Source organism: Trichoderma virens (genome assembly GCF_000170995.1).
Source record: "Trichoderma virens Gv29-8 chromosome Unknown TRIVIscaffold_85, whole genome shotgun sequence".
Lineage (NCBI taxonomy): Eukaryota > Fungi > Ascomycota > Sordariomycetes > Hypocreales > Hypocreaceae > Trichoderma > Trichoderma virens.
In genome coordinates, this window is record NW_014013664.1 from 286557 (window position 1) to 310116 (window position 23560).

At 50.0% G+C, this 23560-nt stretch overlaps 8 protein-coding genes across 8 annotated transcripts; 4 read left to right on the top strand and 4 right to left on the bottom strand.

Annotated features, from left to right (window-relative positions):
• Window positions 1-121: 121 nt before the first annotated feature.
• Window positions 122-1598, top strand: TRIVIDRAFT_182171 (uncharacterized protein; the record flags this gene model as incomplete). Its single annotated transcript, XM_014097468.1, has 1 exon — window positions 122-1598. One exon carries the CDS (start codon window positions 172-174, stop codon window positions 1549-1551), a length of 1380 nt encoding a protein of 459 aa, XP_013952943.1.
• A 458-nt stretch (window positions 1599-2056) lies between these two features.
• Window positions 2057-3277, top strand: TRIVIDRAFT_43922 (uncharacterized protein; the record flags this gene model as incomplete). Its single annotated transcript, XM_014097469.1, has 4 exons — window positions 2057-2215; window positions 2273-2908; window positions 2963-3153; window positions 3202-3277. 4 exons carry the CDS (start codon window positions 2057-2059, stop codon window positions 3275-3277), a joined length of 1062 nt encoding a protein of 353 aa, XP_013952944.1.
• Window positions 3278-3383: 106 nt separating this feature from the next.
• TRIVIDRAFT_216628 (uncharacterized protein) lies at window positions 3384-4673 on the bottom strand (the record flags this gene model as incomplete). The annotated part of the gene is made up of 1 exon (XM_014097470.1): window positions 3384-4673. A coding segment is annotated over one exon (1244 nt), but the record flags the coding sequence as incomplete, so codon positions are not given.
• Window positions 4674-5051: 378 nt separating this feature from the next.
• On the top strand, window positions 5052-7031 carry TRIVIDRAFT_43833 (uncharacterized protein; the record flags this gene model as incomplete). Its single annotated transcript, XM_014097471.1, has 1 exon — window positions 5052-7031. One exon carries the CDS (start codon window positions 5052-5054, stop codon window positions 7029-7031), a length of 1980 nt encoding a protein of 659 aa, XP_013952946.1.
• A 295-nt stretch (window positions 7032-7326) lies between these two features.
• TRIVIDRAFT_44253 (uncharacterized protein) lies at window positions 7327-8254 on the bottom strand (the record flags this gene model as incomplete). Its single annotated transcript, XM_014097472.1, has 2 exons — window positions 7327-7826; window positions 7888-8254. 2 exons carry the CDS (start codon window positions 8252-8254, stop codon window positions 7327-7329), a joined length of 867 nt encoding a protein of 288 aa, XP_013952947.1.
• Window positions 8255-8798: 544 nt separating this feature from the next.
• On the bottom strand, window positions 8799-9692 carry TRIVIDRAFT_44075 (uncharacterized protein; the record flags this gene model as incomplete). The annotated part of the gene is made up of 3 exons (XM_014097473.1): window positions 8799-9396; window positions 9513-9563; window positions 9625-9692. The coding sequence occupies 3 exons, from the start codon at window positions 9690-9692 to the stop codon at window positions 8799-8801; spliced, it is 717 nt and encodes a 238-aa protein (XP_013952948.1).
• A 1687-nt stretch (window positions 9693-11379) lies between these two features.
• On the top strand, window positions 11380-19342 carry TRIVIDRAFT_44321 (uncharacterized protein; the record flags this gene model as incomplete). Its single annotated transcript, XM_014097474.1, has 6 exons — window positions 11380-11764; window positions 11822-12115; window positions 12217-12370; window positions 12423-16906; window positions 16978-17029; window positions 17104-19342. 6 exons carry the CDS (start codon window positions 11380-11382, stop codon window positions 19340-19342), a joined length of 7608 nt encoding a protein of 2535 aa, XP_013952949.1.
• A 944-nt stretch (window positions 19343-20286) lies between these two features.
• Window positions 20287-21438, bottom strand: TRIVIDRAFT_216629 (uncharacterized protein; the record flags this gene model as incomplete). Its single annotated transcript, XM_014097475.1, has 1 exon — window positions 20287-21438. The coding sequence occupies one exon, from the start codon at window positions 21390-21392 to the stop codon at window positions 20448-20450; it is 945 nt and encodes a 314-aa protein (XP_013952950.1).
• Window positions 21439-23560: the final 2122 nt, after the last annotated feature.

Here is a 23560-nt window from a genome sequence, read left to right on the forward strand (position 1 = left end):
GACTTAGTCAATAGATGAACTGGGTTAAGTAATATGCACTATAAATATGAGGTCAAACATCTGCGCTGCTCTGTTCAATTAAACATCCAGCAATACCTATGTTATCAAGTAAACATCATGCAACTACCACATGGCTGTATCAATCCAGAGAGGCCACTCTCAAATGTCATCATGGCACCCCTGGTTACTCTACCGGCACCACAGCAAAAGTCCCACCGGGTTGGTGGCTGGCTGCCCCAAAACTCCAAACTCTTGACCGGCTATCTAAGAGAACTTGTCGCGGAAGTTAATCAACATAAAGACTTCGTTCCTACTGGTACTTTCTTCTTGAGCGAGCCAGTCCGGCAATTCAAAGAGCTCATTGAGAGCACTGCAGAACTTCGAATGCTGGCTTCGGGCATGTTTGACGAAGTACCCAACAAGGCTCCTTACAAGGAGGATCCTGTTGAGACCAAACAGATCCAGTCGTATCACGAAATGCTCGAGATGTTCGATTTTGTCATGCATCGCAAAGCTCCATCCTGGAAAAGACTCGAGAATGAAGTTGGCTTAATTGGATTCCCATTTAACGCCATCTTGGATTGGCCAATGGCCACGGCAAGCGGATATGCATTCTTCCTCCGACCTGAAGTTAATAAGAAGCTCAAGGTTATCCTCGATACTTGGAAGACCGAAGTTCTGATGACTGAGAAATCTCAATACGTCATTACGACCGATGCAGATGGCTGGCTGAGCCAAGACTCCCTGATGCACATTGAAGACGAAACCAATGTCACCGACCAAGAGCTGACATTCCAGCAGATCTTCCAGTGTGACCCGCAAGGAGACCCTAAGCACTGGGGGTTCAAATCATGGGACGATTTCTTTGTTCGCAAGTTCAGGGATATTGACCAGATTCGCCCGGTTGCTTTCCCAAAGCAGCCAGAGTGGGTTGCAAATTCGTGCGAGTCTAAGCCCTTTGCCCTGCAGTCAAACGTTCGAGAGTACGACTCTTTCTGGCTCAAGGGTCAAGCATACTCGGTCAAGGAGATGCTTTATGGACACGAATTCGCAGAGCAATTCGTCGGCGGCACCGTGTATCAAGCGTTTCTGAGCGCCACCTCGTACCACCGATGGAACTCACCTGTGTCCGGAAGAGTTGTTCATACCGAGGTCGTTGACGGAACTTATTTCTCAGAGCCTACCATCACGGGCTTCACCTCTCCTGAGGGCCCCGATCCCGCTTCCCCTGATCGCGCTCAGGGCTACATTAGCCACATTGCCACGCGGGCCATCTTCTTCATTGAGGCTCCGCAGCCAATCGGGCTCATGGCTGCCATGTATATCGGCATGGCTGATGTTTCGTCTTGCGAGATCTTGGAGAAGTTCGATGCCAAAAACCTCCCCGCTAGTGTTGAGAAGGGAGAGGAAATTGGGTTATTCCACCATGGCGGCTCTACCCACTGCTTGCTCTTCCGGCAGGGCGTGAATCTCGCTTTTGTAAATGGAGCCATCCCAGGCAATAGCAGGAAGAATTTGCCTATTCGAGGTCCGCTCGCTGTTGTATATTAATACTGAAATCGATTAATTCTGTCCAATTCTTGTGGAATTGCTACAGTACATGTACCATCAGTAACGTACTATATTGTCTCCATATTATGCAGCAAAATGTATACCTTGCAAATAGACACGCACTGGGGATTTTCTCTAACCGTGAGGCCTTCACTACTGCAGAAACAGCATTGGAGTTACCGTGATAGAAAATGTGTGGAATAATTAGAGTGAAGACAATGCATGCTCTAGTGGTGCTCGGTACAAGGAAGGAGCGGTTAAGTAGCCAGTGCTTTCCAGCTCCTGCCTTCCAGCTTTCAACGAACCCACTCGCGACTTAATCATCTATTCTTCCTAGAAATAGGTCTCTTGTAGGAAATCCAGCCTAGCAGAAATCCAGCTCTGTAAATTCCCACCTGTCATCACTGTCTTAATACAGCAGATTCACCTCTCTACTTCTACTTCTGTCTTCTTCAATATCCGAAATAGACGGACGAAAAATATTCGGGATCATCAAGTAGGGCAAATGGATGACCTTGAAGAAAACAGGGGCAAAGAAGCTGTTGAAGATGCTTCCACTGGCCTCCTTGCCTCTCTCGATGGGACTTCAGAGCCCAAGCCTACGACTGATCCGCTCCAAGCCATAGCATGGATGACTATCAACACTCTCGCGACAGTCGGCATAGTAAGTAATCCCCGGGAAGAATACCCTGTCATATACCTCTGCTAACAAATGCCACAGGTCTTCACCAACAAGGCCATATTCTCGGAACCGCTGTGGAAGAAATCTCAACTTACGTTCGCTTCCATCCACTTTCTTATGACTTGGTTTATGCTGTTCCTACTCTCGCGATCGCCAATCGGCATCTTTGTGCCTCGTCGTGCCCCTAGGCTGCACCTGATTCCTCTGGCTGCCGCAATGTGCTTCAACGTCATTCTGCCGAACATGTCTTTGGCCTACTCCACCGTCACATTTTATCAGATAGCGCGAATACTGCTGACACCAACGGTTGCCATCATGAACTTTGTCTTGTACAGCCGAGTTCTTCCTAGAGGGGCTATTCTCTCTCTAATCCCTGCCTGTCTAGGAGTTGGCATGGTGACATACTATGATTCCATTCCCCTAGACGACGAAGCCATCAAGACAACCTCTGCGTTGGGAATTGTGTTTGCATTTTCAGGCATCTTCGCATCTTCTCTATACACGGTCTGGATTGCGGGCTATCATCGGAAGCTCAACATGAACAGCATGCAACTCCTCTATCTTCAGGCGCCAATGGCCTGCTTCTTGCTCCTCTTCTTTATTCCACTTGTCGACAAAGTCCCGAATCCACTATATGTGCCATCTCGATTCAGCAAAGGAGCACTTGTTGTTGCTGTACACTTCTCCTATCAACCCTTTACTAGCAAAACATTAGCTAACATTTACCAGTCCACGGTATTTGCTTCTCTCGTCAACATATCTCAATTCTACATTGTGGCGCAAACCGGTCCTGTCTCGAGTACTGTTGTTGGCCACATCAAGACCTGCACCATCGTCGGACTTGGGTGGGCCATGTCCGGTCGTGCGGTTAGCGATAAATCCGCAGTTGGAGTTGTAATAGCAGTGGCAGGCATCACTTCGTAAGTTCTACGGACACCTATAGTGCGGGTGGGAGGCTAACCAGGTAGATACTCCATCGTAATGCTAAGGCAGAAGAGAATGAAACAAGATGGATCTGGGATTGTGGCCAAGGGTAAAATGTGATGGAAATCCATGTAAAGCAAAGAAAACATGGCATGTGTAGATGAACGGATGTATTTATCAACTATTGCAAGTGCGTCTCTTAGTGGTGTGTAGAAAATCTCAACATGATGAACATAGAATTAGTAATATTGTTCTCATTGCCATAACTGAATTTACAAATTGAAACGCTTCCTGTCCTTCTCCATCTTGGATTTCCATTCCCATTGAGTAGCATCCTCGCCTTCGCTTCCGGCCCGTCCAATGCCCTTATCAACACGCCTCAGCTTCAGCGTAAAGCGCGGGCCCAGCTCCTGCAATCCCGCTCGGATGCTCTCGACGCCCTCAAGCGCTTTGCCCTCAGCATCGGTAACGCTCTTCTCGGTCGCACGCTTATCACGGAAGGCGTATCGGAAGCGTCGTACGAAGATGAAATCTCGCTGGTTGTGTAGCGCGACAACCTGTCGTCCCTCAAACTCTGGGCGCGGGGGGAACATGGTCTGGAAGAGCTTCGCGGTGAGAAGACCCAGAGGCGTCTTGAAGTTGTTGAGCATGAGCTCGGGGTAGTGGTTTGTGGGGTTGCCGTGGCCGGGAAGTTTTTTACCCTCTATCCAGTTGGATATTGTGAAGTGGAACGTCGGGCCCTTGGGCAAGTGAACGATGGAGAGGCCTGTGGGCTTCTTGAGATCTTCCTTCATGAGGACAACGGCAGTGTAGTCCTTGCTGGCGGAGAATTTGCAGATTTCGCGGAGAGAATATTTGTATCCATAGCGATGGGATGATCGCGGGATGTATCTGGAATTTGGAAAGAGGGTGCAGAGGAGCTGTGCCTCGTCGTGGAGGGTAGAGTTGAGAGACGTCGTAACGAGAATCTTGGGTTCGGGAGGAGGTTCGTCGTTGAAGAGAGAGGGGAACTTGAGAGCCAGTGAGATCGGCGTGAGGTCGAGGTTCGTGCTCGTTGTTGACGGGGCAATGCTGGGGACTCTCTGTGCTCGCTTCTCTCGTTGCCTCTCTAGTCTTGCTTCTCGTGCTTCCTCGTCTTCCTCTTCGTCAGAATCCAGCATACTGTCGTTATCGTCATCATCCTCTTCCATCTTCTCTGCTGCCTCGATTGCCGCTCGCTCCTCAGCTTCGGCCTGCTCGATGCGTCTCCTCTTCAATTGCTCGAGATCCACCACGGCACCAAGGCTATCGTCGTCCACATCATCCCAGACTCGCTTATGCTCCAATGTTCGCGGGACATTCTTGGCAAGACGGGCTGCCTTGAGCTCTGGGTCTCGGTTCTCTTCTCTTCGGCGACGGTGTCGTTCTTCGTGGCGCTCTTTGTTGCTCGCCTTCTTGTGCGCAACAAACAATTCTTTGCGCTTCAGCTTGTTGGCCACTTTAAGCGCCTGCACAGGAGGCTTTGTGAAACCCATCGTGACAATATTCTGACAGTCAGCGACGAGAGAATGGTGTTGGAGAAATGGCTGATTGTAAAATCCAAGGCCTGACAGCAAGTTGTCAGAAAATTTTAGCGGCATGTAACTTTTTTTACTATGTTCACGCCTATGAGATTAGATAAGGATAAGATAAAGATCAGATGTGGCACTTTTGATTGGCTATCACTCAGAAAATAATGGGTCTATTGCAACTATGTGCACTACCAGGGTTGATGTATTAACAGAATTGGCTTGAAAAAAAAGTTTTGAGACAATCTTATCGAGAGGCTCGCGTCTGTATCGTAGAATAAATCATCCTCCAACCTCTTCACCTCGCCTCGGTCGACTGCCCATAATCTGGGAATCAAACAGCGAAAATGACGACCAACGGTACCAAGAGGAGAAAATTGGCCCACGACGCCTCCGACGATGAGGCGCAATCCCGAAAGGCCCAGAAAGATTTCTTCAAACAGGCCGCCAACTGGGATCTCGAAGATAGCTACGAGAATCGTCGCCGCAAGAGTAAAAAATCCAGCAAAGAAAGCACTAAGCTACCAATCAAGACTGCAGATGGTCGCCTGGAGATCCTCCGCGAGCTTGAGAAGGAGGAGGACCTGGTGTCTGTCGAGAGCGACACGGAATGGCTAGAGGGCCGAGAAGACGACATCGAGTCAGAACCCGAGGAAGTGGAAGAGGAGGCGCCCACCGTCTCCGAGGCTCAGCAGATCCGTGAAGCACAGGAAGAGCTCGCCAAGCTGGCCACTGCTCTAAACGAAAACCCAGAAGAACATGTCGGCTCGCTCAAGACCCTTGCCACGATTGGCGAGTCCAAGATCCCTGCCATTCAGATGCTGGCTCTCATGACGCAAATGTCGGTTTACAAAGACATCATCCCTGGATATCGCATACGGCCTCAGACCGAAGACGGTCCGACGGAGAAGGTGTCCAAGGAAGTTCGCACAATGCGCCAGTATGAACAGGCGCTGGTGTCTGGTTACCAAAACTACGTCAAGGAATTGGCTAGGTGCGCCAAGGAGGAAACAACTGCAGTGAGAGGAGGACAGAGCGTTTCCGGCATTGCCATCACATGCGCCTGCACTCTGATAGCTGCAGTTCCACACTTCAACTTCCGCTCCGAACTACTGAGGATCTTGGTAAATAAGCTGAGCCGGAAGAGGATCGATAGCAACTCAGTCAAGTGCCTTCAGGCTCTAGAGACATTGTTCCGTGAGGACGAGGATGGCAAGCCAACAATGGATGCGGTCTCACTACTGTCCAAAATGATGAAGGCTCGAGACTACGAGGTAGACGAAAGTGTCCTCAATCTATTCCTCAGCCTTCGCCTGCTCTCCGAATTCGCTGGCAAGGCCTCACAGGATACAGTCGAGCGCCCTGAAGGAGCCAAGGTGAAGAAGAACAAGCGAGAATTCCGAACAAAAAAACAGCGAAAGGCCATGAAGGAGCAAAAGTCTCTGGAGAAGGATATGGCCGCTGCGGATGCCCTGGTTGACCACGAAGAACGAGACAAGATGCAGTCTGAGACGCTCAAGCTCGTCTTCGCCACGTACTTCCGCGTCCTGAAAATGCGCGCTCCCCATCTGATGGGCGCCGTCCTCGAGGGCTTGGCCAAGTATGCTCACCTTATCAACCAGGATTTCTTTGGTGACTTGCTCGAGGCTCTCAAGGATCTGATCCGGCACAGCGACGATGACGTCGATGCCGACCTCGCCGCTGAGCACGAGGACGACGACAGCGTCTCCATGAGAAACTTGACACGCGAAGCTCTTCTCTGCACCGTCACTGCGTTCGCCCTCCTCGAAGGCCAGGATGCACACAACTCACGCAACAGCCTCCATCTCGATCTCACCTTCTTCACAACCCACCTCTTCACGTCCCTCCTCAATCTCTCGGTCCACCCCGATCTCGAGCTCACCAAGATTGCCCGCTCCGCATCGACCACCTCCAAGATTAACGTCCAAACGACAACCGTCCTGCTCCTCCGCTCTCTCACTGCAATCTTGTTGCCCGCATGGAACATCCGTTCCGTGCCGCCCCTCAAGCTCGCCGCCTTCAGCAAGCAGCTCATGACGGCCGCGCTGCAGCTGCCCGACAAGTCCTGCCAGGCCACCCTCGGCCTTCTCAACGACATTGCAAACACTCATGGCAAGAAGATTGCTAGCTTGTGGAATACTGAGGAGCGCAAGGGAGATGGGCGCCACAACGCCCTGAGTGATACGGTCGAGGGCAGCAACCCGTTTGCTGCGACGGTGTGGGAGGGCGAGCTTTTGAAGAAGCACTTTTCACCAAAAGTTAGAGAAGGGCTGAAGCTTTTTGAGAAGACTTTGCCTTCATCTTGATACAATATGCAATTTAAAAAGAGTAGGGGAGCGCTGATTTAGATGGGCAATTGGATAGGGCATCGGTTCATACCACTGCATTATAGTATAGAACATGCCAAAATAATAAATCATTTCAAGTTGATCATCTCTGTTTGAGAGCCACCCTAGTAATTATTGTCTCGTTATCATTAAGTTGATAGTCCTTGTGCCCTCCCGTGATATGCTTGCCGGTAGCAACGTTGGTCGGGGTAGATCCGCAACATATCAAAACCCATATACTTTCCGAAAGAAATTGTTAGCCCCTATAATTCCCTTATGCCCATGCTGAGGCCGACAATCCTTTTGCCTTTGTGGAGGGAGATATGGGCGCTCCATTTGTACCAGCAGTTTGTCCCTGATCTCTACCATTGCTGGAGACAGCCGCCGCTGCGACTGGGGAGGGCTTTTCCGATTGTGAGTGGCCTAATCCTGAATTTTGGTTTGTTCCGGCTTCAGATCTTTTGGGCTTATCGCCGTTGGATTGGCCTTTTGGCGTAGTGGCCTCAGCCACTGGTTCTGGCGCATTGAGGTCCATTGCTTTTGGTATCATTTTAGTCAGAGTGTCGATTTCCTGGCCAATACTCGGCTTTTTCGCCACGATAGACAAAAAGGCGTCAAGAATGTTCCCACGTGAGATACCTTCTGTTGGCTGTGGCGAAGTGGAGGAAGAAGCACCATCTATCGCTGAACCATTGCCGGTACTCTCAGCTTGTTGGTCAACATTGGCTGCTTCGCTAACGATGGGCACTGGGCCCGTTGGAGGCTTCTCGACATCTGAAGGAAGTCAACACCTCATTTTAAAAAAAAAAAAACTATCACAACTGTATATTCTTACCCCGCGACTTGGCACCCGATGCCTTGAGAAAATCCAGCCCCGAACTTCCGATGACCGATTTTCGTACTCCTCCAGTCGAGAACGACGATAGAGAAGAGTAGTCCCTCTGGCTGGGCGGTGGGATTGAACTGCTAGATGAGGTAGAACCCTGCGTAGAACCCTGCGTAGGACCCTGCCATGACGGCGCAGGAATCTGACCGTATCGAGTCTGTTTTGCTGGTTGTTGACGGTAAGGTTCAGAGTGTTCCTTCCGGGGCCCCAAGCTGCTGCCGCCAATGTTCCTCTTCTTGGGGTCTTTTGTCCTCGAAAAACTCTGAGCCAGCTCTCTTGCTGCTCTGAGTTTTTCAGCGTCACCAAAGCCACTCATTTTCCAAGGAGCGCCGCCTCGGGTTTCTGCTTCGGTGATAAATAGATAGACAAGGTGCAGTGGGTAGCTACTGAAAATGGAAGAAGAGTAAGGAAGGTGAAAGGAGGTGAATGGCGATGAGGAGGAGGAGTTATGGCAGCTGCCCTGTTTGTGCACGTGGAAATCAACAGAGCGGCTGGCAGGCAGCCCAGTTTTTGCACAAAAGGAAAACAGAAGGTGGTTTTAGGTAACCTCAGTGCACAGGACAACCTACCTAGGAAGACATGGTATCAATAGATTCCAGGCTGCGAGTACAGCATGTCGATACTACAGATAGTGTATGCAAGATGCCTTAGAAGGGCTACACTATTGCTACTGCTGCCGCTACCACTTTTTTCACCATCACTGCGAACTCTTTCATGATTGCTTTTTTGCAATATACTATGTTAGAATTGACAATATAGCGCATCAACTCGATTCTCTATGGTATAATTTTCGCTACTATGCTCCAGTATCCCCAAGGCCGGGGCCGCTCTTTGATATCTTGCTGAATAATAAAAGACACTTAATTGCTTTCTTTCACGCGTTTAGTCCCAACAGTCGTTTCCACAGAGCCAATTCGAGTGGTCTTGTAGACGGTGCTGGGCGTCTCATTTAGCCAAGGCGAGTCGACGGGGGGCACAATATTCTGGACAACAGCAAACAGAGCGTCCGCTCCTGGCGCATGTCGAGAAACAGCCACCGACGAGACTCTCGGTATGCCGAGTGTGCTGCCTATTCTCTCAGAACATGGTTTGGAAAGCCCGACAAGCCGTATCTTTTCATTGTCTGGAAGATTTCGCGACGCGGCTGCGACCATTTGTGGGAAATGCTGGTTGAAGGCTTGTGACTGGCTTCCTCTGGCGACGAAAATCATGGAATAGCCCTTGTGAGATTTCTCTGCCTCATCAGAGGGTCGCGTAAGCGATCCGAGATTTTTGGTAATTGAATTGAAGCCAACATCCACACTTGCACTGAGTTCTGGGACAGGCGGAGTCGGTATCTTGGCTGAGTTTGGCTCCTCGTTTAACTTCGACTTGATCTGCTTTTCCCTTTTGGCGGCCCGCTTCCCTTTGGAAACCTTGGTGTGGATTCGGCGGTGCTGCCCTATGGGGCTCAGGAGGCTTCGATGTCGTTTGTCAGTACAATGAGGTCTCCAGAGCCACGACGAGGTGTCGCGTTTGGCAGCGACACAAGAATCCGCCTGCTTATTCACAAAAGTTGAAATGGATAGACATACTGGCAGAGGAGTTCCAAGATTGAATCTTGGTCTTCAAGTGAGATTTCAGGCCTATTAGAATGAGCTACTCGTCCATTTCTATGCTCAACCTGCATGGTTTGAGAAGACATACCATGATGTGGTAGAGAAGGGCGTGTCAAGGTGGTGGACAAGCCGTTTTTTCGCTGAGGGTGCTGCCATTACAGGCGAACTGTTTACAAGTAGAATTCCAAGTTGGACAGTAGGTGAATCAGGCGTAAAACGTGGGCTTTGAGAGCGCCTATATGGGGATGAGAGGTGGGAATGGCTGTCCATGCAGTTATTCATCAAGGCGTTGGAAATTCTCATCTCACCAAGGTACGTACCCCTAGGCTCCAGACCACAGTGCAAATACAGTGCGTGCTTTTCTCTCGCTCTTGAAATGAAATCATGGGCATCAGGAAACGCAGTGGCGCTCGAAAACTGCTCCATACCAAACCTACACAATGATTTTGGTAAAATGAATACCGTGGCTTTTTGCCGTCGATTTTTTTCATTCGTTGATTTTTGCAGCCGTATTTTGCAAATTTCGCGGCTTATTGTTGCAAGGCAATTCACCTATTAGCCATACATGTAATGACGGGCACCTGGACAGCCATCCGCAAAACTCGGCTGTGAAGTATTGACAGCCAACAGAAAACCACGATGTTTAGAGAACTCAAGGGGCTACTATAGGAACGATGGTCAGCAGCAAGTAGTACCTAGGCTTGACCATATAGAACAAGGTACTGTAGAAAATTAATTCAATTTGCGAGTGATTAAATAGGGCATCCACATAGGCTTTCTTCTTCTTTCCTTAGAAAGGCCCCATATGGAACAAAGAGTTCTGCAAGTTAATGTTGCTTCCAGGTACTGGTTATATGACTGGCACGCCTTGGACATGGCTCAAGGGACACGGCAGGCACTCGCAATGACCCATTAAGGCGTTTACAAACCTGAAGTTTAAAACCAATCAGTGGCTTCTGGAGCGCATCTGTAAAGCCCAAGGCCTTTGATTTACCGCCCGACGGACTGGCTGATCGTGGGTGCCTCTTCGTCCGTCTTGCCCTCCATATAAACCCACGAAGCCCACCAGGCTGCGCCGCTCAACAACTTACCTCAGTTAAGGTGCCGGCTCATTACCAGTCAGCAGTTTCTTGCCCGTACTCTCATACCATTTTACCTATCTTTACCTTATTTTACGTCCAGTGTCTTTGCTGTGCTTTGAGCATCACACATCACACTTCACACATTACACTTCACACTTCACACTTCACACAACGCACTGCACGGCCTCTCAGGCACCGGCGCCCCTTCGACCTGCCTAATACGAGTGCCTGTCGACGCCTGATCCAGCTACGGGATCCAGCTACGGCCGCAGGTACTGCGCTAACACCAGCCCCAGGTAAGGCAAACCCATCGTTGGATGGCACCTTAGTAGCCGCATACCTGCTGCTAAACTCACCGATTTCCCTCTTTGGCCCTCCCCACCACAGCATTACCTCAGTTATAGCTACCCCTCGCCTTAGTTCCACACAAGCACCGCGTCCCTCCAATGCCGATTTGGCTTGATCGCGAGTTGCAACCACTTTTTTTTTCCTCGCGGGACTGATATTGGTGTTGATGCATTGGTCTGGCTCTCCAGATTGCCCATCTCCCATCCCCGGTGCATAGCTGCAGCCTCTCAGCCCTGCCACAGCCCTCAACGCTCATGCTCATGCTCATGCTCATGCTTATGCCTATCTCTATCTCGCACTCATCCTCACACACATGTTAATTTTCTGTAGCTGCCGCCCAGACGGCCCTCGCGTCGCCGTGACGTCTTTGGACTTCCAGGCTTCGTGCTGCCTCGATCCCGCACACCGGCCAGATGGGTTTGGCTCCAGCGACGTCCGACTTCCCGGGCCCCAAGGCCTCTCCTGAGCCAAGCTCGACCCGGCTGAATCCCTTCGATGACAGCGACGTCTCGTCCCGCAAGCGCCGGCGCACGTCTGCCTCGGGCTCGGGCTCGCCATCTGCATCGGTCGAAACAGGCGTCTATCTGTCCGACTCGGGCTCGAGCCCATTCTACACCACTGTCAACGCCATGCCGGTCCTGGACGGCGCAGTCCAGCCCAGCCAGGAATCCAAACAGCCTCGCACCCCGCCTCAGAATGTCGACTCGCCCACCATCCCTCCCGACCCCCCTGCGTCGAGAGGAATCACTATTAATCTTAGAAATCCGCCGTCCAGGGCGTCTACAGCATCTCCTACCCGTATGCGATATTCCCCTACTGCCGCTGCGCGCTACGTCTCTCCATCGACACTCCGAGAGCCAACCCCCGAAGAAGACAAGGCCAAGAAGAGCGTCGAGGAAGCTGAGCCTGACGTAGCCACAAATGCCGATGCCGACGATGGCCCACAGACTCCGCCAACAGGGTGGCGTGCCTCTCTCAGTCCCCCGATTGAAGAGCTGTTCCCCGGCGATCATGAGATGCCAGACCAGGCAGATGTCGAACTTGCCGCCAACACATTTAGCCCCCTCGATACCGGGAATGTTCCTCCTGCAGACCCTACTATGCAGTTTCCTTACTGTGATGCGGATACGCTACCAGAGACCGTGACTCGTCTGCATCAATTCCTGTCTGAACGTTAGTGTTTGGTAATACCTTGAGATCTATAGCCTCCAGATGCTAATCATATTGTGTAGAGCCACCAATAGAGCAAGAAGTGAGCATATACGAGCAAGTACGGGCGTGGTTAGACCTATATGTCCAGTTCGCAAAGGCTAGGACACCAGAAGATACCTTCAATTCGGTCTACAACAATAGGGTCTTCTGGCAATCATTCCTGGGTCTTTGCGGCCTCATCACAAATAAAAAGTATGTCATCATGGTAGAAGAACCTCGTCATCAGCTCGCTAACAATGCTCAGTCTCTCCCCTTCAGCTCCTCCAAGGTTACCAATCCTACAAAGATTGGCATGGAAGTTTTCCCACTCTTTCGTTGCGCTCACAGCGCAGCTTGTCATCGTCGATTTCCATACTGTCCGCGACTGGCAAGCCGGTGCTTTTCAGTCCAGTTCTGAGAGCCCGTCATTGATTTCTATGGACTATCTTCGACAGCTTCATCAATTAGCCCAGCGCAGCAACTATGGTCCCGGCAGTGACCCTGATTCGCCTAATTCTGCTTCATTGGGCCGATCAAATTTAATTGCATTCTTCATAGAACAACTGCATGACTTTACTCTCGAGGTCATCGACTCACTTTGCGTGTTTGCAACGGGTCTCATTGAAATCGTACAAGCTTTCCCGAGACTGGTCAATATTCTCACACCTGTTATTCAATCTCTCACAGATTGTCTGAACGAGTCTTGTCGTCCTGTGCGCCCGGGCGAACCAGATGAGATGACTGTCAAGTCGAACTTGATTCATGTCTACCATGTATGGGGAGACTTTTCATCGCTCTTACTCGAAATCATCGAAAAGCACGTCGGAACTTTAAGCAGTGACGGTGTTTCTGCGCAAATCCAAGCGTTGGCGGAATTGCTCAGGCGTTGTCTGCTATATGACGGTGAGGGAAACATTACATTGCTAAACGAGCACAGGGCAATGTATCCAGATATCGAAGGACCACTTGTTTACGAAGCCATATTATGGGGGTGGAAAGTGGGCATCCTTGAGAGATTGATTAAATCTAGCCAGATGCCGTTGCGGCTTATGTCCGTCACTACCATGTGTTCCGAACTCGTCACTGCTTGGAAACGATATGGCATTCAAAGTGCAGTCCCAAACAGGCAGTTCACCAATCATTTGGGTCGCCTCCTCCTCCAGACAGAACTGATAGACTACATCCTCGGCCCGAATTGCCATCCAGAGCTCATCACTGAAAGCGCCAACATCATTGGATACTTGATTGTTACTAAATTGTACGATCAGGCGCATACCGATCGGTTGTGGCAGGGAATTACAGAGACTCAGGACCCCCGCGTAGCGAAAGCTGTTGCCAAGATGGCAAACTCGGTCGCTAATCTTCTCGATTATCCTACGCTGATGTCTCTCTGTGAGAAGCTCCAAGCTCTTCCAACCCCCGATTTCAACCAGGCCACCAAAGCCCTCTGGGATACCATACACCAGGAGCTGCTATCGCGATGCAGAGCGGAGGGAATAACTCTCGGCTTTCTTCCATATGACCTCTGCTTGAGATTGTTGAGGGAGGCGTTCATATCTTCAGATGACCCTCAACCGCCCAGCATGGAAGCGCAATCAGCAGCTATGGACAAGTTCAGAGCCCTTTTGCAATTTGGCCCGGACAGCCAGGGGCGTCAAGAGTTATATTCTAGCTGTATCAAAGATATTGCAGCCAAGTCCCCCACCACACTGGGTAGTCTATGCTGTCTAACAATGGCTATTCGTCCGAATATAGCTGATGAGATGGACGTTCTCATCCAAGAGCATGACCTCGTACGATTGTTAGTGGAAGAGCTGGGCCACGCGGTTAAGTTAGCCCGGACTACCAGCGCCTCTTTGGTATTCCATGGACGCTTTAACCAGCCAAGGAAAGATTTCATTGCGAATCTCGTTCGCCTCCGACCAGACGCAATATCCGAAGATTTGGGTAAAAGGCTTTGGGACCTACTCGTCGGGCCGGCTTGTCTTTCCGATGAAGATCGAAATGCGGGATGGGAGGTCTTCATGGATTTTGGCCCCGGGAAGGTATCCAAAAATCCGTTTCTGCAGCTCTGTTTTTCTCAGTATCTGCCCGATCTCCCCCCTTCCTGCTTTAGTCGTGGAATGCTCCTTTGTGTCAAGAAGATTGTCCTCGCAGCAGTAAATAATGCTGAGGTGGATTGTGATCTTGATGATGAGACGTTCCTGAAGGGAAACGGCATTGAACAGCTCTGGCGTTTCGTCATGGGTACCAGCCATGCCTCAAATGCGGAGGACGCGATTGGTAGTTTGGCCGTTGGCGTATACATTAAGAGCCAAGCCATTACGGCATATCCCTTCAATCGAGCCCGTCGGGTTCAATCAGCTTTTGTCAACCGCTGTTTGAGCCAGTTGAAGGACTCTGCGATGAAGATTATGGCATCGAGCGATGGAGCATCAAGCGGCGAAGATGAGCCAATGGTGATGGTCGCAACTGAGGAGGAAATGCTAGAGCAAGAGCGCATCTTCACTAGAGCCTTGCAGCTTCTTAGGGTCTTTATGGAGTTTCATTATACGAAACCCACCCTGTGCGCTCCCGATTTCCGATCAATTTTTCATGAGGCGCCGTGCCAAGTTGAAGGAGATCTCACGGCACTCAAATACCAGTCTTTTGACGATGGCCAAGCAACAGCAATAAAGCCATTACACGTCGGTAAACTAAACACGGCGGCCGAACTGATATCCAACTTGAAGTTCGAGACCGGCTTCGACAATTATCGTGCGTTTTACCGAGGCCGGCAGTTCCTCCCCTTGGCGAAGCAAGTACGTGCATCTCTAGAGAGCTTGCACGTTGAGGAAGGCATGATATTAGTGAAACGCGAAGAAAATGACCTTTCAGGCTCGACCCAAATCCCGTCTGCCGCATCGCCACTTGAGATTCAAGTCATGTCTCACTTCTCGGAGCTCTGGGGCTACCTGAGCTTGGACGATAGAATCGCAAAAGAGGTATACAGCCTCCTTATCAAGCTCCCTACCGGCCGCCACATCATCAACTTGTTTGAGAGCCCAACAACGGTGTACACAGACCTCTTTCCCCCAGGACAGCCTTACAAGTTTCTATATGCCATTCAAGCCATTTCTAAGCACATTGAGTCTGTTCGTTTGGCAGAATCTAACAGCAATAAAGTTGGGATCTCATACAAAGAGGCTCTGAGGACTTCTTCCTCTCTGGTATCGCAAGCAATTTCCGATGAGAGTCTTCTGGATCAAATAAACCCTGTGTTGCAGGTTGAGCTCATGGGAGCTTTAATGCATACATTTACGCAACTCTTACGAAATACGCGGCTGTTGGGGGAATCGCCCTCCGAGGACGGAGTCACGTACCCGGATCCAGGTCGCCTTGTCAACATCTTGGCCGACGCAGCAAACGGTGTGGAAGGGGAGTCCTCGCTGCCTTTAATCGACACCACCCTCTCGTCCATACTACAACTATGTCTATCGCGCAGTGCCTTCATGAAGGATATTGTTAATCTTGCCTCGTTCAAGAAGCTCCTTCATAGATTGATTCTGCTTGACCCCCGCTTAGCGGTAAGGAGGCTCGTTGTCGACATGATCAAAAGGGCAGTGCGAATGGAGGATGACTCTGCAAATGCTTTCCCAGAAGATGCTAGACCGCCCTCTGTGCTGATGCAATACTTCTGGTTGGTTATTTCGGATCTTCTATTTGAAGCGACTGGTTCTCCTCACCAATGCCAGGAGTTCTTCGATGGAATTGACTATCTCTTCTGCAAGGCTGCTCAAGCTATACCCTGTGAGGTTAATATTCCACTCTTCGCTGGACAGGTCTGTGAGCTGCTGCTCAACCACACTTCCACTGAACAGCTTGATCAACCAGAATCACAAGATCTTGTTGCAAATGGTCTATTAACTCTTCTACTGGGATGTCTGCAATTGGATTGCACGCTATCTGCCTCTCGGATCTTGCCAGACAATCTTGCTGAGGTTTTCTTTCAAAAGCTCCTTTTCCCACAGCGCCGACTGCAATCAACACAACCTGTGCAAAGGGTGCTGCTGAGGAAAGAGACGCGAGCAAAAATGTACGGAGCAATTTTCATAATGATTAAGGACAATCCGAGAAGATTTGGCTCGATACTCCAATGCCTCAATTCCCTCGTCCCGTATTATTCAGAGGACGAAGATGGTAACGATACTTATATATACGATCTGCCATACCAATTTGATCGCAATAAGGCCATTCGAGCGCATGGCTATGTGGGCTTGCGGAATCTCTCAAACACGTGCTATTTGAACTCATTGCTCACCCAGCTCTTCATGAACGGTGAATTCCGCCGATTCATACTCGCATTCAACATTGAGGATCCCAATGATTCTCAACAGCTGTTATTTCATACGCAAAAACTGTTCGGCTATTTGCAAGACAGTTATCGCCGTTGTATCGATCCAGGTCAATTGGTTAACTCTATCAAAACTTACGACGACGTCCTAATTGACATTCACAACCAAATGGACGTGGAAGAGTTTTACAGCTTGTTTTTTGACCGATTAGAATCTCAGCCGATGACGGATGATGAGAAAAAGAAGCTGCGGTCAATATACGGTGGGCAGCTGGTCCAGCAAGTCAAATCGCAGGAGTGTGAGCATGTATCTGAACGTCTCGAGCCATTTTCTGCAATACAGTGCGATATTCACGGAAAGGTCTCGCTCCGTGAAAGCCTCGATGCTTATGTTCGTGGAGAGGTTTTGGAAGGTGGTAAGTGAACCACATTCGTATCACCTTGTATTGACTGGAATTGCTTTGGCTTACAAAGGGTGCTACTATAGATAACAAGTACAAGTGCTCCTCTTGCGACCGACATGTTAATGCTGTAAAAAGGTAAGTCTTGGGAGACGAGGGAGGAAAAAGGAATATCTAAAAGTCACGGTTTACTAATCGAGTAAACTTAACAGGGCATGCTTGAAAGAAGTACCAGATAATTTGATCTTTCATTTGAAACGATTCGAGTTCAACCTTCGTACACAACAACGAAATAAAGTCAACGACTACTTCTCATTCCCTCCCACAATCGATATGCGGCCGTACACAATCGACCACCTGAGTAACCCAACGAATACGGATCAGCAAGACGATATGTTCGAACTGGTCGGTATCCTCATTCACGCGGGCACGGCGGAATCAGGTCATTACTATTCCTATATCCGAGAGCGGACATCGACGTGGGACCGTCCTAGCTGGGTAGAATTCAATGACGATGTCGTAACGCCATGGGACCCGCGTCAAATGGCGGCCAGTGCCTTTGGCGGTACCGCGGGACAGCCAACGGGACTTGATTCAGGTGGAACGGGCTTTGATAAAACTTACAGCGCCTACATGTTGTTCTATCAGCGCTCGTCATCTCTCCTCGCAGAGCAGCAAGCGCTGCTGTCTACTCAGGAGGTCAAAACTCCTCTCCACGTTGATACTGACATCACTCCGCTGAAGGAACATATTCTCAATGACAATACGGTCTTGCTCAAACGACACTGCCTGTATGATCCCAGTCACGTTGAGTTCGTACAGCATTGTTTCAGGCACGCAAAGTTGCTCGAATATGAACCATCACCCAGCCCAGATGAAGAGCAATCTCAAGATTCAGGCCACGGCGCAACGGCCACACATCCTCACGCATTGAAAACACTGGCCATGGAGATGGCTCTCAGCCACTTTGACCAATTAGTGACTCGAATTGAAGGCACACCAAACTTTGATTCATTCGCGGCCATGATTCAATCGGCTGTAGTGGATTGCAGAGACTGCGCTTTTTCATTTTTCGAGTACTTCAACATCCGTCCCGAGGCATTTAGGGCTTTAGTGCAACGGAATCCAGACGCCGACGTTCGTGCCTTTACTGGCACCACGATGGTTACTGTACTGAGGAAAATCGCCACTGAGATGCCGCAGATTTATGATCGACTAAGCCGAATTGATGATGAGAACGAGTTAGCTTCTAATTCTTCAGGCCACGAAGAGTCTCTTCTGAAACCATACGTCTTGGAAGAGGTGATGGTCAGCTTCGACCGTCTTTGGCGATTCTTTCAGTTTCATCTTCGCTCCTGGGATGAAGTCTTTGGCATGATGCTCCAGTTTGCCCAGCTAGGGCCACGAGAGGTAGCATACTTGTTGTCTAACGACTTTCTGCTCAAATTGCTGCGCATCATTGCGGCCGATGCGTCCATGGAGCTGCCACCCAACTACGCAAAGATGTTACACACCATCTACCGGCGGCCAGCTAACCGACCACCATCGTATGAATCGATCCTGAAACTCATCAGCTACCTTCTATCGCAGCTTGAGTCTACACTAGGTTCGCAGTACATTGTCGACGCGCCAGAAGATCGACTGGCCTTCCACGAGCCACCGTTTCCCTGGACCTCGGATGAAGTTCACCTCATCCACCACCACCCAGACCGTCAGCTGTCCAGCATTTTCGTCGAAAAGCTACTCGGGATTGATCAAGCACGTGAAGCTACCCACAGCATCCTAGGCCGCTTGACCGCATTGTCGACTCAAATGGACCTCAGGGTGTATACCACTCTGCGGAGAAAGATTCAAGGAGATACGACAACGGAGCCATTAGATCCGTTCCTAAGAGGCGCCAGCGTTTATTTGGAAACCACGCTTTCTGCTAGCCACAGCCAGAATCTCATGCGCCACATCGCTGCGCAGGCTGAGAGCCTACATAGCACTGAAGGCATGGCGTTTCTGGAGCACTTCCAGGCGTCACTAAATTTGAAGAGAAAAGATGGGACAATGGCGCAAACCACGGCAGCTAGTAGCCTCGAGACTTTGCCAGACTGGGTACCTCATCTTCTTGCATTCCCAGATAACGAGTTGAGGTACAATACCGAGCGCTTCCTAGATGCGGTACTCTTCAGCTCGGCACCAAATATCTCAGCAGAAGATACAACAATGCAGGATGGAAGAGAAGGCACAAGAGATGTCATCCAAAGGTTGGGAATAGCGTGCCTGCTCTATCTTCGAGATGCACATATAAGACGTCGCATTCTGATCGGACGTGATACTGCGGTCGCCATGGTGCGAGTAGTTGGTAAATGTGCAGACTATTTCAGTTTGGACGCGGAAGACGACGACAATGGTTCAGATTTCAGAATGCTCCAAGACGGTATGCACCTATTATTCCTTGACTAGTCATTATGGGGGTATCCGGTATGCGCTCTATGCTAATACCATCCAAACAGAAGTCGTAGGCTCCTTGAAAAGATTTGTCGTTGATGAGGATGTAGAGGATGATGGTTCCGGTATGCTTCATACCGTTCATTAATTGTGCCCTCATGTTTATCGGCCCGTTACTGACCTGGCCTCACGCATTCTAGATTGGGAGGGTTCTTGCATCTCATCAGACCCGGTGGATTGTCAGCCGGACATTGGAGTTCAGCAAATTGGGGAGCCGGATGATGCAAACGCTATATGAAGCGTGTTACTGCTTCTGGAAGAAGGGTGATTTAACAAACTTGCTTGATTTCGATAGAGAAGCAAGTATGGAGTTTATGGGGTCCAGGTCGATGTTTACCATCTTATCTTGTTTCTTTTTCTTTTCTTTTACTGGTGTGCTTTTTCTCCTTTTTATCTCTTTACTTTTACTCCCCGGTCTCATCATACGCCTCCCTCCCTATGTCTTGTTTTCTCAACCCGACGGATTAATCAACGCAACGCCGTCGGCTGAAGCAAGAAGCACAAATAGAAGCGCATGGGTGAATAGGCTCTGTAAGACCAGATGGTGGATTTGGGCATAGCATCGGGGCGAAAGGCGCAGGGAAATCCCAGCTCACTATGAGATAGCAGTTACGAAATCACGAACTAAGGCAAGGAGAAGGGCTTGTTAACGCGGCAATAGACTGGTATGAAGCAATGTTATACCAACGGTTTTCTTTTTTGTTATTTTTTTTTCCCCCTTTAGCCTCTTGGGGTTTTTAGCAGAGGGCAGCCACATCATCGTTTAGGCAAGATGACACAGATTGTACGCTGAGATTGAGTTGAAGCTTAGCTGTAATGCTATCTATTTATGTGCGAGAAATATCGTCTCCAAAAGATGCCGAGACTCGACCGATTGCGAGTGTTGGAACGTACAATATAGAGCGACTCGTAGATAATGTCACTTAATTTACCGCGACCATGTTGATCGATGAATATAGTTGACGTAAGTATATACACATGCATTTACTTTTGAAGTACATGCCATCTAACTTCTTGATACTAACTGCCTAATGATTTATCATGAGATTGTCAACAAGCTTCAGTCGGAACCGAGCTGGTCCAATACCCAAGCCGGCGGCGCATAAAAGGTGGTTCCCGTCAGAGGCGTGGAAAAGTCAAGGATGCGGTCGTGTTTGCCGGGAGGATCGCCGACAAACATGCGCTCCAGCATCTTCTCAATCACCCACAGGCGGCGCGAGTAGCCGATGAAGTAGGTGCCGAAGACGCCGGACCCGGGAGAGCCAAAGGGCATGTTGTCGCGCATGATGCTGTGCTCGTTGCCCGCCTCGTCCTCAATGGTGGCCAGCGTCTTGTGCGCCTGCTGGTGGCCGTCGGGCTGGTCGTCGAGCTCCATGTTGTCCATCTTGGTGCGGCCGATGATGGCCTCCTGGGCCTCCGTCGACAGGCCGGTCCAGCCGGCCATGTCGTGGACGTACTTTTGCACGACGACGTAGCTGCCGCCGGCGCAGTCCGAGTCCTCGTCGGCGATGAGCACGGCGGGCGGCACGTCGGGGCCGATGGGGTTTGCCGTACCGTCGACGAAGCCCAGCAGGTCGCGGGCGTCGAAGTAGCGGAAGCCCTGGGTGTCGTCGACGACGGCGGCGGCGTCGCCGAGCTTGAGCAGCAGCTGGCGCTCAAACTCGAAGCAGATGTCGCGGCGGTCGGCGCGGATGTGGAAGAGCAGGTCGCCGGGCGTGGACACGGCGGTGTGGCGGGCGCCGGCGATCTGGCGGAAGGGGTGCAGCTCTTTCGGGCGGTGCAGGCCGGTGCCGGCAGTGAGGGCGTCCCAGGCGTCGGAGCCGATGCCGACGGTGCAGGAGAATTGCGAGTTGAGGTCGCGGAGGGAGACGTTCTTGGAGAGGTCGGCGATGCTGGAGAGGGCGGAGCGGATGGTGTTGATGGCGGAGGGGGAGGGATTGATGGTGAGGACGAGGAAGGTCGCGGCCTTTGTTAGAGGGGCCTGGACAGCCTGGGGGACGCTCATTTTGGCGGTGCTAGTGGTTTTTGATGGGGATTTTGATGATGTTGATATTAATGCTGATGTTGATGCTGATGAGTGTGCGAGGGGTATATAGGGTCTATATGTGGGAGAGAATGAGGACGATGAGGGTGAGTGTCGTCGTGATGCTGAGAGCGACGAGCGGGGTCTTTGTTGACGGAATCGAGACTGAGATTGAGCTACAATCAGGCGATGGCAATTCTGGCTGCAATCTCCAACGAGTCTCTGGCTTCGAAGCTGCACGGCACTTGTAGCAATGCGATTGACTATCGCGTCCATGCCTCACTCAATTCAAGCAGACGAGAAGAAGAAGAAAAAGACGAAATAAAAAAGGCCACCGAGATGAGGAGGTTTTGCTTATTTATTTACAAAAGGGAAAAAAGCTATGGTGTGATGAGCTACCCATTGGTATTTGTGGCAGCACCTTGGATTGGGATTAGCCGCTGGTTAGCATATTGGCGTTAGCATGTGCCTTTTCCTTTCTTTGGATAGGAAGCCATTCTAGATTGAAGCTTTTGGCGGGCGAAGATGCTTAGCTGGGAAAGTTCTGTGACGTCAACGGTGGAGGAGGGATCCGTTCTGTGAGATCCGAGGGGATTCCGAGATTCGAGCGGCCAATCGGAGGGTGGGGTTTGGTCAGCCGGGGGGTGCTCGGTATCTTTTTCTTTTGGAGCTACCCTGGACTCTATGATTTGTGTACTTTGTGATGCTGTGATGTAGAAGGTGATTGTATTTGTCTTATTGTCGGTGTCACAAATACATTGCCTTGTGTGTAGCATGTGTTTGTGTATTTAACCCCATTTGTAGCACAAGGAGAGCGCGTGTGTTGAGTTAGATTGGTGAACTCCCATCTGCTGCTACAAGCCATATATAGATTACTGAGAAGAGGCCAATGAAGTATTATAAGTGCCATGCAAAGATGAGCCTAAATATTGTCCCATCAATTGACTAAGTGAAACACGCGAGATACTTTGTGTATATGCTTATATACCTGGGCCCAGATGTACTCTCTTCTCACTTCAGAGGTCTAGCTTTGGAGAGAGGCGGAGCTTTGTGTGCATCCTCTTAGAATGAGATGAGTGGAGTTGGCGACTTAGTCTCCCGCGGTGGGTATTTTGGACAGAGGCTTAAAGAAGATGCTATTGGCTAGAGCTTTAGAAAGGAAAGCTAAGTCAATAATTCGAGCGGACCCTTGATTCGGCTACGTATACGAGTAGCTCATGATCATGGTAGCGATACCGACAGACGACACTACTTTGTTCGGCATTAGTAATTATACTCTCGTAGATCATTCCGCTACGGGCGTAGTGTTGATATAGGTAGGCGTATTGGGACTTTAGCACGTCTGGACATCTTGCGAATTATGGCTCTCACTAGCCAACCCAAGATCTGCCTAACGCGATGAATCGCCGGCAATCGCGGAAAGTTGAGATTTCTTTGAGCATTATGTTCTGCCAATATGCCATCTATATGTACTGTATGCCACATTTGTTCCAATCCCCATCTACTCTCTGTTTGTAAATCTTCGACTCGGCTTGTCGCTCGGGCCATTGCCACCACCCTATTAATTTTATGTTGCCTTGCCTTTGTATGGTGTCAGTCCCCCTGATCCCCGATCTTCCTGTTACAGTAAGCCAAGGTCAATCGCCCTCGCATTAACTTGATCTGCAATAAGACGTTTCCGAACACCGTGAAGTCGGATCTACAAATCGGGTCCTCTTGGAATATTGACTATTTCCCGTCAGGGTTAAAGAGAGTCTTGGTTAAAACAACCTTACGAAGTATTTCCAGTGAAGGTCATGAAAGTCAATGATGCAATTCCTACTCTGCCGTGTTTAACCAAGGATTGGATGATGGAACGGTGTATCAATGGCATGTGTGACTTGAGTTTTATGACGAGATGCTACCAATATTTGCTAGACATTTTACGCTTTTGGAAGGGAGCTAGTGTTTGAACCCATGCTGTCTCTGTAACCCTTGCTTTAAATGGGCGAGCCGACTGCACGATTGCCCGCCTGACTTGCTTATTTTGTCTATGATCTCCAGAATTTGGATGGCTAATTGGTGTTTGACAGCTTGTGGATTTTGTAAGACGTAAGGTTGGGATTACTAGGGTGGGAAATGCTGCGCGGAAGGTATTACGAGAAAGGCCT